Source organism: Poecilia reticulata, chromosome 18 (genome assembly GCF_904066995.2).
Source record: "Poecilia reticulata chromosome 18, P_reticulata-male-v2, whole genome shotgun sequence".
Taxonomy (NCBI): Eukaryota; Metazoa; Chordata; class Actinopteri; order Cyprinodontiformes; family Poeciliidae; genus Poecilia; species Poecilia reticulata.
This window is the reverse complement of record NC_088847.1, coordinates 13,416,763-13,440,946: the sequence shown is the minus strand read 5'-3', so window position 1 is coordinate 13,440,946 and position 24,184 is coordinate 13,416,763. Positions and strand designations below refer to the sequence as shown.

The 24,184-nt window shown below is 41.9% G+C and overlaps 1 protein-coding gene across 4 annotated transcripts; it reads left to right on the top strand.

Annotated features, from left to right (window-relative positions):
• Window positions 1-787: 787 nt before the first annotated feature.
• LOC103480489 (active breakpoint cluster region-related protein) lies at window positions 788-20,483 on the top strand. 4 transcript variants are annotated; one of them, XM_008435447.3, is made up of 23 exons: window positions 788-1,172; window positions 2,490-2,681; window positions 2,869-2,966; window positions 5,344-5,448; window positions 7,759-7,992; window positions 8,476-8,583; window positions 8,658-8,709; window positions 8,792-8,844; window positions 9,274-9,411; window positions 9,544-9,665; window positions 9,821-9,977; window positions 10,070-10,189; window positions 10,319-10,394; window positions 12,626-12,721; window positions 12,908-12,982; window positions 13,706-13,803; window positions 13,958-14,056; window positions 17,103-17,266; window positions 17,526-17,665; window positions 17,896-18,030; window positions 18,730-18,835; window positions 19,031-19,172; window positions 20,280-20,483. In XM_008435447.3, exons 2-23 carry the CDS (start codon window positions 2,630-2,632, stop codon window positions 20,379-20,381), a joined length of 2,472 nt encoding a protein of 823 aa, XP_008433669.1. In that variant the 5' UTR covers window positions 788-1,172; window positions 2,490-2,629; the 3' UTR covers window positions 20,382-20,483. The 4 variants fall into 4 exon arrangements, with proteins under 4 accessions (XP_008433669.1, XP_017165759.1, XP_008433670.1 ...); XM_017310270.2 differs by lacking the exon at window positions 788-1,172 and having other exon boundaries at window positions 2,321-2,681; window positions 12,911-12,982; XM_008435448.3 differs by lacking the exon at window positions 788-1,172 and having other exon boundaries at window positions 2,321-2,681.
• The last annotated feature ends 3,701 nt before the right edge of the window (window positions 20,484-24,184 follow it).

Below are 24,184 nucleotides of genomic sequence, written 5' to 3'. Positions count from 1 at the left end.
TTTTCCAAAAACCCGTCAATTTGTATCCAGATCTTTCACTTTTAACCAAGACACCTGAAGATTAAAAAGAAACTATTTCCTCAGTGTAATGTTTAGACGTAGCATTCAGCAAATTCGGTGAAAGTCTGACTTCAGCTGGAGAAAATATTTCCACTCCTGACGTCTCGAGGCGACTCTGACAGAAAGCCTCTAGAGACTCGGTCAGAGGACTGCAGAAGGGAAACGTTTCCACAATCTGATGAACGTTTACAAGATAGAACAGGCAGATACTGCCAAGACGCTGGATGCTGCTACGATGTAGCAAAGTGTTGAGATTGAACCAAAATTTGCTTCGACTATTTCAGTTGAAAAATATACGTGCATAAATGTGCGTGCTTATGCAACCAGTTTATTTTAGCTAGCTTGTTTTTAATGTTTTTTGGGTTTTTTTCCATCTAATGTATTTTTTTTATCTTTATGGAAGCCCATTTCCGCCACTCTGATGGAAAAAAAAAGAAAAAAGCCCAGCTTGTATCTCATAATTATGTTTTGACTTGAATTGTATTCCTGTAAGGAGACGGATGAGACAAGTTTGGCTGGATAGAAACAAATGGCTGTTGCTCACATCACTGAGAAATACTGCAGGAGAAGATTTACTAACCTTGTAATCTTACAAGTTTTGGAGAAATCCCCTAGAGTCAAAAAAGAGGAAAACTACAAAAGGGCTAGCTTTAATATATTTTAGAGTAAAATTTCATGAGATAAATGTTACATTTTATGTAAAAAAAAAAGAGTTTAGAAATGTTTTAACATAATCACAAAGATCAGTCCTTTTAAAGAAGCGGTGTGTGTCGCCATGAACTATTTCCAGTTTGGTTTTGTTTCATCAGATAAGATGCAAATTATGAACTTTATTTTTGTCCTCACAAATTTCTGTCACCGCAAACACATGGAGATGAAAGGAGAACCATCCTCCTGTGTGAAGCGTCTCCATCATTCTGCCTGTAGTTTCCATGGCGACCAGACAACGACCACAGCAGCAGGAAAAACGTTTTGTAGCACAACAACCGCTTTGTTTAGCTCCCTGCATCCACATCCATCCGGGTTCACAGGAACTACAGGCTTGAATAAAACAGCACTCTGACGTTTTGTTGGTGTGAAGCCCGTTTAGAGCCCCTCTGCTGGTGAACAACGTAACTTTTTTCTTTTTCTTCTTTTTCTTTTTCTTTTTCTGCTGTTTGTTCAAACAAAAATAGTTAAGCTTCTGCATCCTTTGACCTCAGAAGGAAGAAATTTGCAAATCATATGTGAAAGTGGAACCTGATCCAACTTCAGTGGAAAGATAACATGTAATAAATAGATCGTTAAAAGGAAGTTGCTGTTGTTAAGTTGCTACAATATCAAGAAGTGTTTAATTAATAATTATTTAGTTTTATTTGTTTCTGGCCAGATGTGTAAATCTGAACTAAAGTCATAAACTTGTCAGATAATCCATGTTATCAGCATGAAGTTCCTCCTCTGAATAACTGTAAAGCTACCTCACTTCTCATGGAGATGGGAGTTTGAAATCATCTTATTGGATTAGTAAACACTGGTAAATCTGAACAAACCAAACTGTTGAGTTTTGTTTTTTCCACTTTTTTAATTTTACCAGAAGTATGAAGTTCTACAAATTAAACTATATTTTCATGTGGCACAGATGGTTCACAGTTTGTTTTTAACTGATTGCAACAGTCTAGTATTGGATGTTTTTGTGTTTTGCAGTATTTTGAGCTGTAAAGGTATTTTTACAATCTGTAAAGTTAATGTGAATACAGATGTTTTTTGTCTTATTTTAATTAAACATCTACATTGAATTAAATTATATAGTTTTATTGTTTTATTTCTAAAATGTCTTATAGTTCCTGTACATATATACCTGTCTCAGACTGTATCTCTGTGCAAATGACAAAACTCTTCAACAAAAAAGTAAAAACAAAAAGAAGAAAAAAAAAAGTTCCCTTGTTATCGTCTCGTTTGCTCAGGTGTCGATCTGAATCTGTGCCTTCAGGTGAGCTCCGCCAGGGGGCGCCGTTGAATTACAAAAAGGCCAGTCAGACCCAGATGCGGGAGTAAACTGCGATCTCTGTTTGTCTTTGCTGATCATAAAACAAACACAACAAAGTAAACTAAATTAATGACTCAGAATTCATTGCGGCCATCTTATTCTCTGCAATACATTCCAGCTTTGTCCTCGTTTGCTTTCCAAATACTGATTTATGATTAATGTCAGTGTTTAACAGCTGCTTGTCAGGGAACCGAAAACGCAAAAAGCCACTTGAGCGTCCAGTCGGTGTGATGACGTTTCGAGCCGCAGCCTCTCTGCAAACAGCGGCGCTGAGAGAGAGAGAGAGAGAGAGAGAGAGAGAGAGAGAGAGAGAGAGAAACGTTTTTCACAGGAAGCAACAGCGAGGAATGGATCAATCAACAGGTGCTCGGTTCTCATCAACCTTTACTGACTTTCCACACAGACAGGAAGCCGCTGTGTTTTCCTCTTAACGTTCATCCTTAACTGAAAGAGGAAGTTTCCTCTCCCCCATCTGGGTGCGATCGCGCACCGCGTCTCCAGTCCCGTGTTGCTTGAGCGGCGAGCAGCGGGCTCCTCTCCGCCATGAACGTCTACCAAGAGGCGCTGAGCTACCTGGAGTCCCACCAAGCGGCAGGTGAGGAAGAGGAGGAGGAGGAGGAGGAAGGATGCAACTGATGCACTTTATCTTGCTTTGACAGCACATCTGTCTGGTGTCATTTCACGCGGAGCTTTTATTTTATTTTATTGTATTTTATTGTATTTTATTTAAAAGCCGCTTCCTCGTTGGTGCTGATTGTTTGTGTTTATTCCGCTGTGGGAAGCAGGAGGAGAGGCCCTGGAGGATGTTTTCCATGAGGAGGCGGTCTCCTGCTTCCTCTCCCCTCTCTGCTCTGAGAGCATCGACTTCCCCGACACCCCGGTGAGTTTGTCCGCGTCCCAAATGTCTCATCACGTCACTCAGTGGACGCCGCTTGGGTTTCTTGTTGTCTCTGGCGGGCAGTTAAGTCTTTCAGTGATTTAATTTCCCATAATGCCAGCAGGAATACGATGACGCGTTCAAGGGCCAAATGGAAAACACACACACGGGATCCTTGATGTTTCTGAAACCTTCAGCACTTATTTCTCTACACGTACCGGAGAAATATTAAACTTTCACCTCATGTTTTGTGGCATGTCTGTGAAACTTTAGTTTGCCTTATTCAAAGCAAACGAAGGCTGAACGTAAATTGTACGTAACAGGCCACTGCACTGATTGCAATTCCTCTTTGGATTACTACTTCCTCTTTCGTTCTTCCATGTTTTTTTTTTTTGTGTGTGTGGTTGTTTTGGAAACTGTAGTTCTTTAATATAAGTGACGAGAACCAGGATGAGTCATGAAATACCAAATTAAGATTTATTAGAAATGAGGACGTAATTTGACGTAATGGAATGTTCTCACGTCTTTTCCATATTGCAGAGTGGCTAAGACAAATTAGGTAAGACACTTTTACATGGCAGGACAAAAAGAAAAAGAAAAAAATAGGTTCCTCAATACGTTTTGACTTTAAAAAAAGCCAAAATAAATAAAAATAAAAAATGCTTCTACGCCAACAAGAGTTACACAGAAGAGTTTATTTCTTCTTTCCCTCTCTTTAAGAATGTTTTCTTAAAGAAAAACTGCTGCTGCAGTAGCAGATATTTATTTATTTTAAGAATTTTCAAACATTTTTAATCAATAGTCCCAATAAATGTGGAGAGTGCTGTGTTTCCAGCAGAGTAGAAGCAACAACAACAACAAAAAACAGTTAATCAAGAATAAATGGCAAAAATATGTTACAAAAAGGCACAATACATTTTTAATAAACAAAGAAGACTTTCACAATAAAAGCATGGTGTTATTTGTTGGTTTTTATGTAGGAGATGTGTCAAGAGGTCAGTGGTTTGGCAGATTTCATGTGAGAAAACTGATAACAGCTCTATCATCTCTGCTTTTAAGGAGTCTCTAATAGCAACATGAATTGATAATGGGAAGTAAAATAAATAATAAAAATTGAGCAATAAAGATATCCTCTGGGAGTAAAATGTAATCAGCCGCACAGTTGTCCATTTTTCACTGATTGGCTGATGACCTCCACCCACATCCACTTATGCAAAACGACAACCTCAGGAAAGCTGCAGGGAAAATATAAACGAACGGATGCAGATAAACCTCTCGAACTGCGTTTGAGCCTGAAGGCATCGTTTTCGACAAAGTTCAGACAGCAGCTGCTGAAAACCAAACCAGAAGAACTTAAAGCTTATTTAAAGCAGCCGAGAAGCTGAACTCAGTCAATGACAAAAGGTGCAGCGATGGGCAAATGTTTACATACGCTCGCCAAGGGTGATTAATTTTGGCCTTTTAATGTGACTCATGCTTTATGCAAAATGTTAAATGACCAACAACTGCAAACTGCAAAGTATTGACGGAGTGAAGTACTTTGAAGTTACTCTGTCTTTTTTATGCAAACCAGCTCAAACATTTACATACTCCCCCAACAATATTTGTTTAAATGACTGTTAGCGAGTTGCAAATCTACTACGTTATGTTTGTGGCCGTCAGCAAGTGACCGACAACAACAGATGATGCTACCACCTCCGTGTTCAACATAGTTCTGATCTCGAGACAGATAAATTTACGTCTCATCCAACCACAAACCTGCTCGCCAGCAGATACTTGACTTCTCTCTCTCTCTCTGTGTGTCGGTGGAGCTCAAAGGCGTCGTTTTGAAGCACCACCCTCTCAGTCGTTGGTGATGTGTAATTTCCATGTGGTTTTCAAAATCTTCTAGTTTATGTCAGACCAGAACCTGTGAGGTGGGCTGTTTGTGGTTAAAAGTCAGGAGTTGCATGCAACACAACATTTTTACCAGAAGCTAGTAGGCAGCTATAAAAAGTGTGTTTTTTCTGCACATTGCTGAAGAATGTTTAACCAAGTATTAGCATGGGGTGGTACAGTTAGAGCATCTACACATATGTCATATAAACCCAAAGAAATCGCATGAATTCCTTAAAATTGCATCGTCATTTCACCCTGGACAAAAACCTCAAATAAATCATTTTGAATCCCAAATCAATTTTAACTCTTAATGCCTTTGATGTGCGCATGCAAACGTCTGACCAGATCTATAAATAAGATGACGAATTTGCTTATTCAAATTGCTTTGAGATGATTCACCTGAGAGATCTCGGCTAACCATCTCACGCCTCATTGGTAGCGTCGCAGTTTGTGCGGCAGCAACGCGTCCATTTCACTGACTGATTTCATGCGTCTCTCCCAGACACCATGCAGCCGTGAGGAGATGCTGGAGAAGAGGCTGGTGGTCCTGAGGGGCATCCTGGAGAGCGAGGAGGTGTACCTCAGGGAGCTGGACGCCCTGCTGGCGGTAACGCTAACAAATTCTTGTTTCTATCATTAATTTTTTTCACACACTTTGTTTTCAGTCTGACCACAGTGTATTCTTACTTAACCTCTAAACCAAGTCATGCAAATTAAAGTTTGTTGCACTCAAACCCTTAATGCACACTTATTTGAAACCCCCCCCCCCGCCCCCCCCAATATGCTTGTTGCTGCATAACTTCCTTTTTATTGTTCAGCTACTCGTGAAAAAGTAACAGTTTGAGTTAGCGACACCTCCCCCCTCCCCCACCACCACCACTTCATTTATTTAATTCATGCATGTATTTGTGCAGCTGAAGGTAATCTTTCATTTCGTGTTTGGACTGCGCTCTGTCTGAAAATGGATACAAACGGCTGTTTCAGTGAGCAACGCTCGGCCAGATGTCACTTATTACACCAAACGTGGCTGCTTCCCTATTTGTGGATTGTTCAACCATTGTATATAAGGTTCCCCTTTTTCTTACAAAACGAAGCAGTTCTCAGCTAATGTGACTTAATCTAAAAATAAAACATGGGGGAGGTGCGGAAGCATTCAACGCCTATTTAAAACCAAACACTTAAGATGCCGATTGACAAGTAAATTCAGCTTGTGACTTGATCTTTTCTGCATGAGGAAGCAATATAAGACATTTATTCCTGTCCATTATTCTGAATTATGCAACAGTAATTTCACTACTAGTTGCTGCACAGACATGTAGATGACAAATCAAACAAAATTCCTGTTTTTGTTACAAGAAATGACAGAAAATGTTGATGTGAAGTGCAGAAAAGCAGAGCTGGAACGGTTTACATCAAAACATGTTGATTTTTACACACACACACTATCAATCAAATCAGACTGAGTTTTAGCTTTTTAGTAAAGAAAAATGTAAGTCTTAATGTAAGGGGCTCACCGATTGATCAGTAAGTCCTTAATATTGCATCTTGAATGGTTAGGGATCTTTTTGATGTACTTTTTATTTTTTATTTTTATTGATAGTGGGGGTTTTTTGTTGCTCTTTTTTCCCGCTGTGATTTGGACTTTGAGTCTGTCTGCAATAAAATCTGTCTGTCTGTCTGTATGTCTGTATGTCTGTAGCATAATGCTGCGTTATAACAATTATGGTCAGTTATGAAAAAAAGTGTAATTAGTGAAAAAAAAAAAATCGGTATTTGTAAAAATCTTCTTTTGAACATTGGTGATCGGTTCACTCCTACTCCTGAAACAATGTCAGTACTTTTGCAGCCCACCTTGACTTTCGGACAGGTTGTTCAAACTGAAAACCGTTCAGGATGATGAGTTGCACCAGCTAAAGTAGCAATAAAAACTGTTAGACGGTGTTTGGAGGGCAGCAGCTGGGCGTGTCTATACTAGATTTCTCCAAAGCTGAGTTTAGACACCCAGATGATCACTTGATGCCGTTTCTCTCCCATGCAAATCTTTTACGTACAAGTGAGCGTGAGAACACAGACGGACTCGTAAATTAAAAAGTTTCATCTCACGAATAAACAAAACTTTCTCTCTGCCACAGCCTAGAACAGCGTAAGCGGCACCTTCCAGCACATGCAGCAGCAGCAGCTTCCTGTCAGACCTGCTGTTTTGCATTCAGGCCAAAACGTTCGATTTGATCTGACATGTTCATAGCAAAGTGAACATCCTGAGAAGTTCAACATCCCCACAATCCCATCTTCAGCTGTGCATCATTCAGACCTCTGGTGAGGAACTCCCACAGCATGAACACAGAGCTGGACACCAGCAGCGTATTTCCCCTTTCAGACAGGAAACGATGGTGCAACAATGAGAGCACGATGCATTCAAGGCATTCTTCTCTCTCTCTCTCTTTTTTTTTCTCTGCCGTTTCCCCATTCTCATCGGGCGTGATGCGCTGAAGAAAGAGAGAAAACGTTTTCTGTGTGTGAAATTAAGTGAAATAAAACATCTAGTGAGAAGGTGAATGCTGGTGGTTCTGCTCAGTAGTTTGCATGCATTAGTCATGTGACTTTGTTATCACCATGAAAACGCACCGCATTATACTGCCATGTAAGAACTGAACTCTGCAGATGTGTGTGTGTGTGCGTGTGCGTGTGTGTGCGTGTGTGTGTGTGTGTGTGTGTGTGTGTGTGTGTGTGTGTGTGTGTGTGTGTGTGTGTGTGTGTGTGTGTGTGTGCTCTCAGCGGTCGCGTGTTGTTCACACCTTCAGACCCATTTTCTCCTTTTTTTATTTTAGTGTGTTATTTTCACCAGCAGTTGGCCGTTAGCTTTATTGAACTCAGCTTTTTTTAAAAAAAGTTTTTTATTATAATTTTTTCTCCGCAGCCCATGAAGGCTCTGCGGGCCTCGGCCGGGACGTCCCAGCCGGTGCTCTCCAGTCAGCAGGTGCAGACGGTTTTCTACCAGATCCCGGAGCTCAGAGACGTTCACCAGAGCTTTTACTCCGGCCTGAAGGCCCGACTTGGCTCTCAGACTTCGCCGGACATCGGCTCTGGTCAGGAAACGGTGACGTCGTGCAGCAACTCTGAGCTGGAGATGGGAGACCTGTTTCTGAAACTGGTACGTTTGCTTCTGCCCTGGGTGCAGCTACGCTTCAAGTCTCGTCATAGATTTTCAGTTGTATCTATGACTGCACTTTGACTAGGCCGTTCAAACACATGACTATCCTTTTGATCTAAATTGCTCCAGTGAAGCTCTGGCTTCATGTTTAGTGCTGGAAGTCATTTTTTTTAGGTTCCAACAGGTTTTCTTCCAGGGTTTTTGTATATTTAGCATGATGCTAAATATACAAAAAAAAAAAAATAGTGTTTAAAACTGTTCCTCATTTGCATCGGTCACATGAAATCCCAATACAAACAGCTGAAGTTTGTGCTTTGATGGGGCAAAATTGTGAAAGTAAGAACACGTTTGCGAGGCCCAACAAATGCTGGATCAACAACAGACAAAACAACAGCAAAGCAGGGTTCACTTCACACCAGAGGAAGTTCACGGACCACTTCCAACCACCTCGTGTTTTTGTTGTTGTTCTTTTTCTTCTCCCAGGTAAACCATCTCGGGCTGTACGGAGGATTCATCGAAAACTACGAAAAAGCGGTGGAAGTGGTCAGGAAGTGCACACAAGCGAACCCTCTCTTTCGGACTCTTGCTGAGGTACATAAGGCTCTGTAGGTGAACTTTTATATAAATCTTTGTGTGCGCATCACTTCACCTGTTGCCTTTTCCAGACCTTGTACATTAACGGTGCCGACAAAGCTCGGACGGCATGCACTCTAGAAGGTAAGAAGAGTAGATATTTATTCTTATTGGACACATCCAAGCCTGGCCGTGTCTAGTTGATGTTTTCTCTTTCTTTTTGCAGCTCTGCTCTATAAGCCTTTGGATCGAGTAACTAAGACCACACTAGTGCTGCGGGTGAGAAAACCTCGGAGTGCTACACGAGTCCTCGTTCAGGGTTTCTACACGTTTCGCTTGCTTTGTGTTGGTTTTAGAATCAAAATCATATGGCAAATTGAGGAAAAAGTCAGAAGAAGGAAGGACGAAAATGAGAAAAGATGGAAAACACAAGTTAGAAAGGATAAAAAAGGGGGGGGAAGTATAGGAAGGACATAAAAAAGGAAAGGTAAATAGGGAACCAATGTAGGACACAATAGAGGAAGACAGGAAGGAATTAGAGGACAGAAATAAAAAGTGCATTTTGCAAACTGTTAGTTTTTTAGAGAATGATCAAACTGCGAACTGAACCAGACGTAGGGACCCCCCGGTTTCGATGTGAAAAAAAAACTCTCCTCGGCTCGGCTTTGATTCTGACTGAAGAATGTCTGTCTGTCTGTGGTTTGGCAGGATCTCCTGAAGACGACGCCGGTGGAACACAAAGATTACGCAGCCTTACAAGAAGCTCTCAGACTGTCTCAAAGCTTCCTGTCTGGTGTCAACGAGAGTTCACAGAGCAAACGGGAGGTGACGCTCACTCACGGCATGGTGAGTCCCGCAGGATCTCAGCTCCCGCAGAGCTGAGCTCGGAGCGGATCGAACACGATCACCGCAGACAGGCGAGACTTGTCAGAATGAAAACCCTCCTCAGAGCTGAGCTCGTTCTCTTTTCCCCGCCAGAGGCGACAGCTGATGCGCGACGGCTTTGTGGTGGATGCGAGCGAAGGCGTCCGCAGCCTGCGTCACTTCTTCCTGTACACCGACCTCCTGCTGTGCACCAGATTCAAACACGCAGGCAGAGGGTGAGCGCCGCACCTGAACGCGCAGCCGCTTTGTGGGAAACGCGGTCGACGCGTGCCGCCCGGGTCTCTTCATGCCAAATTTTAAGCGGCTGCGGTCGCCACAGCGACGTGACAACTGTGAAAGCCCTGAAATCCACTGCTTGTGTTGGTTCCAGGAAGCAGGACCAGTACAGGTTCAGCTGGTACCTGCCTCTGGCCGGGCTCAGGACCCGCTGGGTGGCAGATCATGAGCATCCTCCCGATACCACCGTTCGCCTGCTCACGTTGAGGACCAAGATGTTCCTCCTGCGGCAGCAGCTGCAGCAGAATCCGGTGCGTGTCCTTTTTTATTATTACTTTTATTTTTAAAAAGGTCTGTTTTTATCAAAGCGAGTAGTTAAACATCAACATTTCTCCGTATGAAGAAGGGCGCCAGAGGCTTGACCTGGACGGCTCGCAACAGGAAGAAACTGGAACAAATGGAGCTGCTGCTTCTCACACACTCCTCAGTTTACAGACTGGACCTGCACAGCCCCAGTGGCAAGGTACAAAACACACACACACACACACACACACACATACACATACACATTTGGTAACGTTTTTGCTACATTTACAGTCCTAAATGATATCGAACAAGATCTATGAAAGGATCTGTGTTTCTGTCACTACAGAGTCACACTTTGTTCTTCTCCTCTCTGTATGAACTGGAAGAGTGGAGAGATACCATCCGCAAACTCACCACAGGAAGTGAGTTCACATCCAGCTTACATTCAACGCATGATTACAGTCGCTGACGTTTGAGTGGATACAGGAAAAATCTAGAAAATAGAAAATCACGAGCCTGTATGGTCATCCTCTGTAATCTGATGGCACGTTTTCCACGTTTCAACCGCGAACTTCAGTGTCGCTGTTTAGTATTTAAAGTTGTGCACACCTGTGATGAGGAAGGACAATTGTGAGAAATTGTCAAAATAGACAGGAAAAAAAAACCTGTTTGAAGAAATCTTGCAAAAGACTTGAGACTGGAGAGGATGCTCGGCTTCCTGCGATGTTTAGATCAGAGCAGATTCAGGTTTCATGGCTGAAAAACGCATCACGATATAAGAGTTTCATATTAGTCAAAATAGATCATTATTAATTAGGTTTTTTTTGTAGGTTTTAAATATCTGAAATACTGGCAAACTGGTGACTTGACATTTTGTGTTTCGTTCACAATTTCCTCTCAGGTTGTTGTCTCCTTTCAATTCACATCGTTGTTTTTCGTTTTTAATAAAACATGAGGCACGGAGATCAAATGTGAAACTTGCTCAACAGATGGTTGCTAGGTAACCACAGAGAGAGTGAGTTGTTGCTAGGTAAACAAAGAGAGAGTGAGTTGTTGCTAGGTAACCAAAGAGAGAGTGAGTTAGTTGGTGCCACCAGCCTTGCTTAGCTGGTATATGAGAGTAAAGCCCTTCCTCTGCCTACATCCCCCAGAATGCTGTGCGGTTCTGGATCGGAGTTCAGTGAAGTTATTGAACATTCCATCTAACCAGACGTATTTTGTTGATATTGATCATGTGTCATATCTCTCTCTCTCTCTATATATATATATATATAATATATAATTTACACATGTATATATATCATATATATATATCATTTACACATGTGTAATGTGTAAATGAGACATAATTTAGATAAATCAAACCATCTGGGTCAGACTGGACGGATCGCTGACCTGCTGATCTTCCTCTGCCCACACAGAGAGAAGACGGCTCCCTCTGTGCACACTGTTCTGATCAGAGCCCAGATTATCAATATTCATAAAGAAGTACTTCAGTGAAGTTTCTATTTATCTCACCCTCCACTTACATAGCTTTATCAAACTATAAGTCATGCTACGTATCAGTGAGGTATCTAGGGCAGGAAGTAACTATGGAGCTAAAGCACTGTGTTTATCTCGATTTACGTCAAACGACACTTGCTTGACGATAAAAGTTCGGAGAGAAATCGACCGACTCCCATGCCCTCAACCAGAGCAGAAACGTTAAGTTTCTACATCTTTAAGTCAGCCTGATCTTTATTTATTGGGTGAAATGGGAAAAAATTTATGTCACTTCTTCAAAACCAAAGACATACTCCATGAAGGGTGGTTAATTATAAAAGCATGTCCCACTTTTCAAATTTTACTTGTAAAAAAAAAAGAAAACTATGTTTCAGTTTCCAAATAAAGTACATTGAAGTTTGTGGTTTTGAACAGAACACAATGTGAAAACGTTTGGGAGCTATAAAGGCTGTCGTAAGGCACCACATGTAAGCCTTCTATTGTCGTGCAGCGTCAGATTTTAAGACAGATTGTGTTTTAAAGTGTAACCGATATAATTAAAAGGTAATAAAAAACCTTCCACTTTGTTATTCAGCAGTGCAGACTTTTGGTTTCCTAGGATTACGCTTCAACAATTAGTTTCCATGTTTTCAAGCTTTACTGTGCCATGCTGTGGCTTCAGCTGCCCTCCTATAAAAAACCATCATTTGTTTATTTATGAGAAAGGAGGTTATGTGGAGCGACCACAAAGAGTCAGTACCTTATTTGTCGTTGTGATCTCAGTTCAGGGAATCGGGGTTAAAGTCTCACAACCATATTAGGTGTTATAGCAACCTGTCAGACGTGATGCTTTCAAATGTTCTTGTCTTGTGACAGTGATAAACTTAATTCATGACCTGGTAAAATAAAAAGCCTAAAATACACGTGAGATTATGTTTTTTCTTTTTTCTTTACCTTAATTACATTTCTACTACAAGTAGTTTCTTTGGGAATTCAACTAAAAGTGTCATTTTGAGGCACAGATAAAGAAATCCCAGTTAAATCACAGAAGAAAAGCTTAAAATGAGCAGATTACGAAACTTTTTTTTTTCTGATGAATCTCTAGAGTTTAGCTGTCTTTGTACTACCGTCAGTTCTGTGAGCTGATTGGATCTTTTGTGTCGTTTGTCAGACATCGAAACCATCCCTCCAGACCTGCTGACGCTCACCAGCACCTGTGTGAAACTGAGAATGACGCAGCAGCCACATCTACACAGCTCTGTCGCCGGTACAAACACCTTCTCTCTCCACAAGCCTATTTTTCCCTCCGCCACAGGATCACATCCTGTGTCTAAACCCAGATATCCTCACTGCTTTCACCTCCTCGTCCTGCACGGCGACGTTTCAGAAGCCTGTCCCGGACGGGTGTTGCGTTCAATGACTGGTTCAATCCGTTGTCTCTGTATCTCACCAGCAGAAGATGGGAAGTCGTTGTGTGGGACTGTCAGTGTGGCGATCCATTCGGCTTCTGGCCTGCAGGAACCAGCTTGTATGTATCTTGACATTTAAATGGCTGTATGAGGCTCTGAACACGAATTGCCTAATCAAATAATTAAAGCCCTGAAATCCATATAACGTGACAATAGTGGGCGTATGTGTTCAAACATTTTGCCTAGTTGGTCAAAAGTACCTACAGAAAGAAAAAATAAATACATTTCCAGATAAAAATCCAAAATAATTGAACAGTTTTCTTTTTTATCTGCTCACCAATGAACAAAACATGTAATATTGTAAGAAATGTTCTCTAATTTCTTGCGATAAATAATCTGTGAATCGTTGCAGATCAGAAAAATAAAAAGTGACTCAATTTTGTTTTTTTAAAAGACATCTAATTTTCAAAGTGTTCTTGCGTGAACTGTCCTCTGTTATTTATTTTTTGTCAATATTCATGATTGGGGACCTCAAGTCTGTTTTAGACTGAAAGTTGATTAACATTTAAGCGTTAATGTTTTATATAATTGAAATGAAAGCAAAAACACGTCCACTAAAATACAAAATTGTTGTGGCATTTTCCATTATTTGATTAAATTGTAGGTTTCCATCTGCTTCAACTGCTTGTTCTGTCGGGCCGTGTTTGCACCATTCCAAGTGCTGGAAATGGCCCCCCAGCTTCACTTTGAACACCCAGGATGTATAGAGAGATTTTAGGAGAAATTTATAACCGAGTCAGTACGGTCTGTGAGCGATGAAGACGGTTCTGCTTCTGTTCCAGGTGTTTATGTGTGCGTGGAGGTGGATGGTTATGAGTTTTACGATAAACGAGCCCAGACGCATTCGTCCGTCCGCAGCCTCAACCCACTCTGGGACCAGGTGTGTATGCAGGCCTGGACCTGAGAACCAGCAAAGCTTGAAACTTTACGAGTACAGTAAATCCAGCAGACGGTCAGAGCTGAAGACCGAAATAGCGAGGGAGCGAGTCGCTGGTTGGTGCCAGCGCTAACAGCCTCTGTTTGGTCTCGAACAGGAGCTGTCCTTCCAAGTGGACGGTGCACAGAAGATGATGGTGCTCTGCGTGAGCCAGTCAGATGGGGAGGAGGCGGTTCTGGGAAAAACTACTGTACAGGTACAAAAGAACAAACCCACAAACCCCAGCGGAGAATTGCTCAGGGCCTCAGGGTTTGAGGTGCAAAACTCTGAAGAGGAATTATGCATGGCCTTCAGAATGTTTAATAGCAGATTTAAAAATTGTGACATGCAGTAGCGCCTGCAGCTGTATGCACTGTAAGAAAAAAAAAGTAGTTATTTGTATTTTATTATCTAAATCACTTTACTATAAAGGAAAAAAGGTCATTTGTGTCAAAGCATCTTGTACCTAGTGCACGTCTGTGTGAGTCAAAGTCTAAATGTTATTAGTTTACTTCTATTTGTTTGGCGGCTTGGCGCTTTTTCCTGTAAGCTAAATGGGAACGTGCAGTGAAGCTAGCTAAAAACAAGTAAGTGGAGTTTGAACCATCCTGCAGTTCTGAGAGGGTTCGAGTGAACCCCACCTGAGCTTTTTACCGTGCACACGGTTCTGGCGGGGTTCGCCGGTTTAACAGCTTTTTTTTTTTTTTTCTCGTGAACTGAGGAGCTGACGGGTTACTTGGTTGGCCGACCGTGACAACTGCTGAACTGCAGGAGGGTTCAACAGTTAAATCTAGTCTAAACGTTGCCAAAACAGTAGAAATTAAGGCTTTGCTTTCTTGTCTTTATTATTTAGTATAGTTTATAAAATAAATTAGATCTGCTATTTTGTTGGCTATGCGCATGTGGCTTATGTTTGTGGCTCATCATGTGTAAACATACACATGATGAGCGCTAGAGATGTGGTTGTGCTCTTGTGGGTCAAGAGCAGTGAAAACATTGTGATGTTATCACAACTCTGATGATTTTCTGCAGGTGCCCCGGGTGACATGCATTTATCCTTAGTCATATTTTACCCTGAAAACTCGCAATAAAGTCCAGTGCATTCAACAAGATTAATTAGTAAAATAGAGTTCAAATGTGTGCAGTTCATGTGGTCAAGGAGGAAGTTCTGGAGAAGTTTGATGTAGTCTCTCCTGGCAAATGTAGCTTGATGTTGGGGGGACATGCAGGATAGTTGTCCGTCCCCCTGGTCCTTGTGGCCAACTGTCCTCCATAGATCAGACTCGTCTCTGATCCAGCTCATGCAATAAATTGATCGTTAGCAGGATTCTGCAGGACTTTATGGCATCCTAAGGTAAAGCAGTAAACGTGTGAAAGGCGGTGCTCTGGTTAGACGAAAGCAACTTTAAACTTTTTAACCTACATGCAGAAAGCTTTGTGGGTGGTGAGCCTCACCCAGAATGCATCAACCTCATGGTGGCTAAAAGCAGATGCGGGTCACACCTTTCAGATTTCTATCTGTGAAATAAAAAAAATAAAAAAGATAATTTTGAACTAGTTTGTGTTGATCTAATATGAAATAGTCTGTGGTTCTAATATGACAACACGTGGAAATAATCAAAGGACATGGATAGTTTTGCAAGGTTTTGTAACTTTCCAAAGAAGTAGTTTCAATCCCAAAAATGTCTTTTTAACATAAAAAACCTGCACTTTATTAGTTCTTTTAACAACTGAAGCTTAAATAATTGAATACTCAACAAGATTATGTTTAATTTAGGATTGAATTGGTCTTGTAGGATTGGAAGAACTCCTTGTATTTTAACCTTCTAATTGCTAAGAACTTATCCTGAAGTTTAAGCCTTGCTTTGTAATGAAATATATCAATTAAATCAGTCATTTTTTAAAATTTCACTCAATTTCACCTTAATGTTGCAGAACAAGCGGTCTCTTACATGGTGAAAGCAGAAAGCTCGATCCAATAAGAACCAAACGGCGCTAGCAGCTAGAAGTGTTTACAAGTTGTGACATATGGCAGAGAGGCGTCAGAAAGTGAGGAAGCCCCACCTCTTCATGAAGCCATTCCTCTTTTTTCTTGCTTTCATACATGCAAATGAGTCATTTGCACAACTACAGGCATCTTATAATACGCATAACAGAAGCTGTAAAACTGTTATTCTGCTAAAGGAAACACCTGACCTTGACTTTCACAAGCAGTGTTTGTGTGTTTTTACTGTTTGCATATTCTGCTATACAGTGATGTGTGAATGTGATGCATACTATTATCAGGCATGTTTGCACCCACAGCAAATGTTAAATGGCTGCAAATTATTTATTTATTTGTTTTAGGTTGTATGTCACATTGATATAATTATATTTCAAAGGAGTTGCTGCTGATATAAAAAAAATAATCACCATGATGTCAGCAAAATAATTCACACATTCAAAAAACATCTAAGCAAAGTCGACCACAAATGAATTTATATGTAAAATGACAGTGAATTGGCATTTAACATACTTACAGAAATGTACTCTGTATACCTGATAAACGATTTTATGTTCACTTAAAATCGCCTCATGTATAGAGAAACTATTTATTAAGTTGCTCAGATGTGATTTTGACCCATTCTTCCATAAAGGATAGGGGCGTGTCCTTTCTCTGCACTTTCAGTAAATGTAACCCTTCATTAATTCTTCCTTCAGTCATCTAATGACCATGATGCTTTGCTCTTATCTGACCAGACTATCTTCTCCCAGTACTCCATTGGTTTGTCCAAATCTTTTGCAGCCATCTTTATCAAACTTTTCCTTCAGGAGTGGAGTCTTGTGCAGTGAATGTGGATAGAGGCCGTTACAGCTGAGAGCGCTACTTATTATTTTCACATTTACATCACAGCGAAATAGAAAGCGATGGATTACTCATTTAACTAACAGGTTGTTTAACTTTATAAAAAGTAAATGCAAAAAATATTTCAGCTCCATTTTATGAGGAGCTTTACAGATGATTGTGCAAAACAAAAACAAAAAAAGCAAAGAATATTTGTTTTAACGTAGGATTCATTTCCCTCACTAAATAAATGCATACAAATTAAAAGTTGGATGTTTTTTTATTTGCATGACAGTACGCCTCAGCTAAAAATGCAGAGGTGCTGCATTTGAAGAGATGTAGAAAACATTATATATTGTCTGAGTGTGCTAGGGCAGGTTATTTAGAATAAAGCAAGTCTTAAGTTAAATCTTATTTTTTTGCATCTCTTCTTGCCAAGTTGGACTCTACAAGCCTGAGTTGTCGGTGGAGGAGGCAGACCCTCCAGGTGGGCCAGCTGGAGGTGACTCTCTCCCTGAAGTACTGTCCACACCCACTGGAAGCACCAGGCACCCCGATTCAACAGCCACCCATCTTCTGTGTCCCCATCGAAAAGGTGGCCCAGTAAGTGCCTGTCTGATATCTCGGCGGTGACAGAAGAGCTCCCTAAAAGCCGAAAGCGGCAGTTCCTTGCACGGTTCTGTTTCCATTGTGCGCTCGATGGCGTGACAGAACAGAAGTGGTTGGTCTCTGTGGTGAAGTGGGCGAAGCAGAAGTGTGGCCCGAGCAAGAACAGGACCGAAACAACTCCTGAGTCAGCTTGGACTTGCTTATAGACGCTATAATCCCCCCTCCCCTCTAACTATTATATTTCTGTCCTCAGACAGGAAGGAGTGCTGGTTCCTCATGTGGTGAGATGCTGCGTGGAGGAGGTGGAGCGGAGAGGCATGGACGAGGTGGGAATCTATAGGATTTCAGGCACCGCCACGGACATCTGCTCGCTCAAGGCCGTGTTCAACACCAGTAAGAAAACGCAGCAGGCGAAAACGCAACACGTTTCATGCAGATAGACTTCAAATTGACCCGAGCACGAGTTTCACGCTATCACTGCGAGAACATTGGGGTCATAAACGTGCTTGCAAACACTCACTGTGTTCGCTACGTGCGTTTTCGTGCTCCGAGAAGGAAGTGCACATCAATGTCGATAGGGTAACAGTGACAATAATAATCATTAGCCTCGTCTGTCTGCTCAGATCTGAGGGAAGCAGTGACCAGACTGAGAACTGCTGAAGTGAACACGGTGTCTGGCGTCCTCAAACTTTACTTCAGAGAGCTGCCAGAGCCTCTCGTGCCCCCGGATCTGTTCCAGAGTCTGGCAAAAACTCTGGGTAAGACCAACACATCCCAAACACACCAAGTTTCAGAAACGGACCTGGAGGATTTTAAAGTTATGAATTCGTAGGCTGTTGTTGAAAAATTATAGTCAGCTCCAAGTTCCTTTTGTTTTTATACATCACCCCTGGAGAGGATGTGCACAAAAGCCTTAAAGTAAATGGCTTTCATTGAGAATGAGTGATCTATGCTGTTTCAAGCTAATCTGTGAGCTGCAGACTAGCCTGAAAAATGTTACTCCTCCTCCAGGCTTGTTTGTCTCAGTTCCAGTTGTTTAAAACTTTTTAGTTATTGCTCCGACTTCAAACATACTAATGTTTAGGAAAGTATTTTTCCTGTATCTAAGTCTGGATCTTATGCAGAAAAATAAACTTCTCCTTTATTACAATATATTCCCTTGTCTTTCCTGCTTTGAGAAGAGGCTAAGAAAAAAGAAATGAAGATGAAGGCAAAAGCTTGATTTATTTTTATTTCAGGGCTACAGAGTGCAGGGGTCTGACTTTTTGGATTTAATTTTTAAAAACCTATAAAAATTAGTCGTTTTGTTTCCATCTCTGAACTTTGCACAGCTTTGTGTTGATCTAAAGCTTAAAAAAAACCATAAAAATTTTATTTGTGATTCCTGTTGATATCTCTGCATGAATCCATACCAGCCGTTACTGTAGCATCATCTTGTAACTCTGCTCTGCCTGCAGACATCCAGGACATGAACTCGCGGCTCGTCTCCATGCTCTCTCTGCTGCAGTCCAGTCCTGACGTCAACCGCAACACTTTCCTCTACCTCATGCATCATCTGCAAAGGTCTGCGAATCCGCTGCTCGTCGCGAAAACGCAAAGCTGCAATTTAAATCACACTCTAAATCCACCGAATGTTTGTTTTCGGAGCCACTATGTTATAAAATCACATGGTAACAGGATCCTCACACTGAGGTCAGACTGCAACAAGAACCTGAAAATAAAGAAGTAGTTTTATATTTGGTTTACTTTTTTTTTCAGAGTTGCTAAGAGACAAGATGTTAACAAAATGACTCTGATGAACCTGGCTACAGTTTTTGGTCCCAGCCTCTTGCGCCCCCCGGCGGCAGGATTGGAGCACAATGGAGTCACAGTGGACATCTCGAAGGAGGTGGTGATACAGGTCAGAACAAAATAAAACGTTTCGTCTGGAGAAAAATGACGACGCTGAAAAGTTTTAACCAAGCAACGAAAAGAAATATTTCATTAACTTCTGGTTTACACTTTAATGAGGCGGCGTCCAGCGCACACAAATAACACGATGGATGGTGTGAAAAATGGTGTGATGTTTTTTTCTTTTTCTTCTGACAAAAAATGTCTTTCTAGCCACATGTATATATACATTTATAAATGTGACTAAATCGATGTGCAGACAGAAACGTTTTTCACAACATATTCTCTGCGCAGTACTAATTCAAGTATCGCTTTAGAAGAATACAAAAACATTAAAGTTTATAGTTCAAAACTTTTGAAAGTAGTTTCTGGTAAAATGTTATAAGCAGTCTGAGGTAGATCATTATCTTAATCATTTAATATAAATCCTCGATGGGGAACAAGACCAGGGCAAAATTCTGCTGTTTGGAAACATGTCAGGTCACAAAATAGTGATGCAGATTATGCAAATGCAATTTTATAAACTGCTAATTGTCACTATCTGTACCTTACAGGTAGTGAGGTACACAGAAAATAGAGACAGGACATCCTGACATGCAAAATGAAAAACAAAAGTGAAAGCAAAGCAAAGATAATATCTCACCATGCTGTCCAGAGAAATTAGAAAAACAATATTGTCCCATTACTGTGCCTGAGAAGATTGCAGGAAAAATATTTACTTCTTTTGTTGCGTAATTGTCCGTCTTGCTGCCAAAGCCATATCTGGCGCAGCGAGTAGCAAATGTAGAAATGAAACGACAACGTGGGGAGTAAAAGGAGTAACGGTTAGAATAAAAATATGACAGCATGCACTCACTCTGCAGCAAAAGGCCCTGATGAAGCCTGGAAAAGATGTCTGCCAACATTAGCATGACGGCTGCTAACTCTAGCTTCACCAGGAAAAGTGGAGTCTCAATTCCAGCTGTTTTATATATATATATATGTATATATATGGTTTTGTGTTTTTTTCTAATTTAAATAGGACAACAATAATAAAGCCAATTGTCGCAGCAACACTTCCATAACTTCTGCTCCTTTTCTTCTTTATGCTGACAGCCTTTTGTGTGTTTCTGTTCAGGTCCAGGTGGTTTTCTCCTTCCTGCAGAGCAACAACCTCCCTGAAGCCCAGACCTCTCTGCCGTACGACTCAGACACCGAAGAGGAGACCACCCACATGTGAGCCCGCCGTCCGCCTGGAGGCCGGCGGGAGGTCAACGTAACAAGAGGGGGCACGTTTAAGCTCAGCTGTAAGATAATAAACTTAATTTATTGTTTAACAGAACACGAAATTGGTGTTTTTGTCATATTTCGCAACTTTTAGAGGTTTTGAATTTCACTCCATGTGGCAGTTTCACTTTGCTTTTCGAAAACTGAAGATTCAGACTCGAAACAGAAAGATGGGATTTGAACAGTGTCATCTTGCTGTGGGGCAACAGAAGTAACCTCCATATCCACCATGCTAAAATATTTCTATGTGCTATAGAAACACTACAAACCCCCCTCTGTTCAGCAGTTTCATGTTTGAACACTCTGTTAACTGTTTTAATCATTCACAAAAAAAGGTGTCCAGGAAAGTAAAGGGGGAAGAGAGACGGACGCTTTAACTGTAAATGTGCAGGCCTGTCCGGATGATCTGGGTGGTAAACGGAGGAACATCAAGTTAAAATGCAGTTGAGGAATAAAAAATCAGGGGAGCACATGTTGTCAAAAGGTCACCGGTCCCGTCTCCGAGCCTGAAATACAATCGGTCGTGGTTCAAATCCAACTAGACGGAGTTCACCACGCGGTGTATGCCCCGTAAAAGTCAGGAGCACACGTACGTACGCACACACACACACACACACACACACGGCCTGCGTTTGACCCGCCCCTGCCACAGATGCGAGTTTCTTTCTCGTCGCACCACCTGCAAAGGCCCGGTTAGTGTTTCCTCTTAGCCGAATCCTCCCCTCCCTCCTGTCTTCAATCAGCCTTTTGATGGCTAATCCTGGACTCTTGAGTTTGACTCTCAGGGTACTAATAGACCGGAGAGAGAGAGAGAGAGAGAGTGTGTGTGTTGTGTGTGTGTGTGTGTGTGTGTGTGTGTGTGTGTGTGTGTGTGTGTGTGTGTGTGTGTGCAGACGCCGTAACAGAGGGAAGAAACTGATGGCGGGAACACCCCGTCGCCCCCAGCAGCATAAATCACACGTCTCCCTCGAACACTGCGACGACCAGAGTCGGGTTCCACTCGACGTCTACAAAGACAAAACCAGGTTCCCGTTGCAAACTACAAAGAGGACGGAGTTAAGAAAGGCCCGGAGCAGCCCAGATGGGACGGGCTGACACCTGGGGGCGGCGGGAACAGTTTTCAGTCAGGAGGCCAAGTTACGGCGGCCATGTTTCTGACGGTCCAACACAACCGTAAACTCACAGGAAAACTGTTTGATGTTGGTCAGTTTTGGCAGTCTGGGTCAACAAATAAAAAATAAATAAATAAAAAGCTTTATGATAATATAGTTCTGTCTAAGCTTTAACTGACTCTTCAGGGAATCCTGATCACACATGTTTTTTTCATGTTGCGATCAGTTGAGGAAAACATAAATAGCAGGCCCATTTACTTGGGATGTTTTTTTAGTCACTATGTGCTAATTATAAGTTTTCTAACTGCTTATAACTCTCAGAGAGCATGCAACAGGAATGAACCTACGTTTTACTTCTCTATAGATGCAGAAAAAAATCTATAGGGAAGATTTAAAGAAAAAAACAGTTTTCGTATTTTATATCTAATCTTTTACAGGAGCATCACAGAAAACTTTGAATATCGAATCCAACTATCCCCACATATAAACGTTTTAAAACATTTAAATAACCATTTGGTTTCCCTTTGTTGGCTTCTTAGATCAGTTTTAAATTTTTTTCAGTGTGTTGTTTTAGAACTACGTCTGGTTAGGGTATTGAGCAAAGCATTAAGTCCGGAGTGGAATAGATTTAGTATTAGATAATTCAGTCCATATCTGACAAATTTAAGTGTAATAGATTTTAAAGTAGAGCTAGAAAACCTTTACCAATCAACTAGCTGAGAACCCAACAATGTATCAATTTGCTAAAATGTGCAAAAAGGAGTTTAAAAATGGAGCAGAAAGAATTTTAAAACATAAAATGTGTAGAAATCCCAGATTTTTCGTCGTTTAAGTCTAGCTTTTATGACATGTTAGAGGAATGCCGGTGTGCTTATGGCTGTAATGCTCCATGTTGTTACCGCGCACGTCTTTGTGTTGCTGCCTGCAGCCATGCTACGCTTGATTAGCCCTAATCTGGCCGGGAGTCAGGTTGCCGTGTCGGCGGCGTGTGTGTATGAAAAGCATGCAGGCTGCAGATCACAGGGATTGACCCTCAGCCTCTCAGGTTAACAGAAGCCTCCACGTATGTATGTGTGTGTGTGTGTGTGTGTGTGTGTGTGTGTGTGTGTGTGTGTGTGTGTGTGTGTGTGTGTGTGTGTGCGTGTGCGTGTGTGTGTGGGTGTGTTCTGAAAACTCTGGCTGTGAAAAGTATAAACCATCTCAGCTCTCGGGTGTAAGAGACAGGAATCTGGGGCGTGTGAAGAATCGCTGTCCGGATCAACCACACAGTGTTCGGCTGCGGGTTTAGTGAAGAAAGTGACAGGAAAAGGAGCGACACGGACGCATGTGAGTCTGTAAGAGGCCTAGTTGAACTTTGGCTCTGGGTTCAACGCAGCAGAACTCACCTCTCATAAAACTCGCCCTCTTCGGGCTGTAAACATAATACCACACACTCACACTCTGCTGCCACCAGTCCCAGAGACGGATTGCCTTTTTATGAAGGCACTATCCAAACAGCCGGCCGTTTCTCATCCCCCCTTGTCCCCCCCTCCCCCAACCAACACACACCACCGGTGCTTCAAACAACAGAGAACGTGTTGCTGGTTTAGCAGGAACAGAACCGCAGCAGAGCGGTTGCCTGCAGCAGAGTGAGCCGCCAGCTTAAGTTGTCTGTTAGTGTCTGTGTAAGTGTGTGTGTTCGGGAAGTTTTTGGGATCAAACCCTCATGTCGACAGAGCCGGCGTTGAAGAGACGACCGCTGACAGGTGCTTCCTGCAGCAACACAGCAGGTGCTTCAAACTCACTCTCTCACACACACAAATACACACACACACGCGCACGCACGTAGACACACAGACACACACACAGGCAGAGGCACATGTTTGCATGGCTATCTTTATGGGGACTTTCCATTGACGTCCATTCATTTCTACAGCCTAACCCTAACCATGACATCCCTAACCCTAAACAAAACTCAAGTCACACCGTAGTCCTAAATCTGACCCCTGATCCAAAACAGCATTTCTCCTTATGGGGACCAGGCTTCGGTCCCCACAACTTAGTATGTGTCAGGAAAATGGTCCCCACAAGGTATTACAGATACGTGTACTACGTGTACTGACGCACACAAATACACACACACACTTTTCTTTCCCCTTTGACACACACAAGCTGGGCTGCAGGCTAAACTTAACTCTCACAGCCGCTGTTGGTGCATCTCAGGGTTCAGTTCGTTTGGTATCATTTTCTTAAGAGGCCTCTCTATATTTGTTGCTTTCAGATAATACATTTAAACTAGCAAAACTGTCATTTACTACAATTAACTCTGGTTTATGCCTAAAGTTTCACTTTTCAGCCTCGAGCCGTGAAACCGCAGCCGATGAAGGAGAGTCTTATCCGTCTTCTGGAGGCTCATCTGACCAAATGAAATCCCCTCATTCGGGTCTGTTTTGGTCCGTTCAGCTGCCAGCATCACCGGATGTCAGCCGGGTGTTTTGCAGTCACTCTATATAGCATCACTTTCAGCAGCTGCCTGCTGTTAAAAGCTGTCCTGAAAACACTGAATGGGAACCAAAACTGAAACGTTACCAGAAAGGAAACCAAAAGCAGAAGTAGAAAAATCTAAAAATTGTCCCTGCAGAATATTAGCGTTTCTATTATTTTT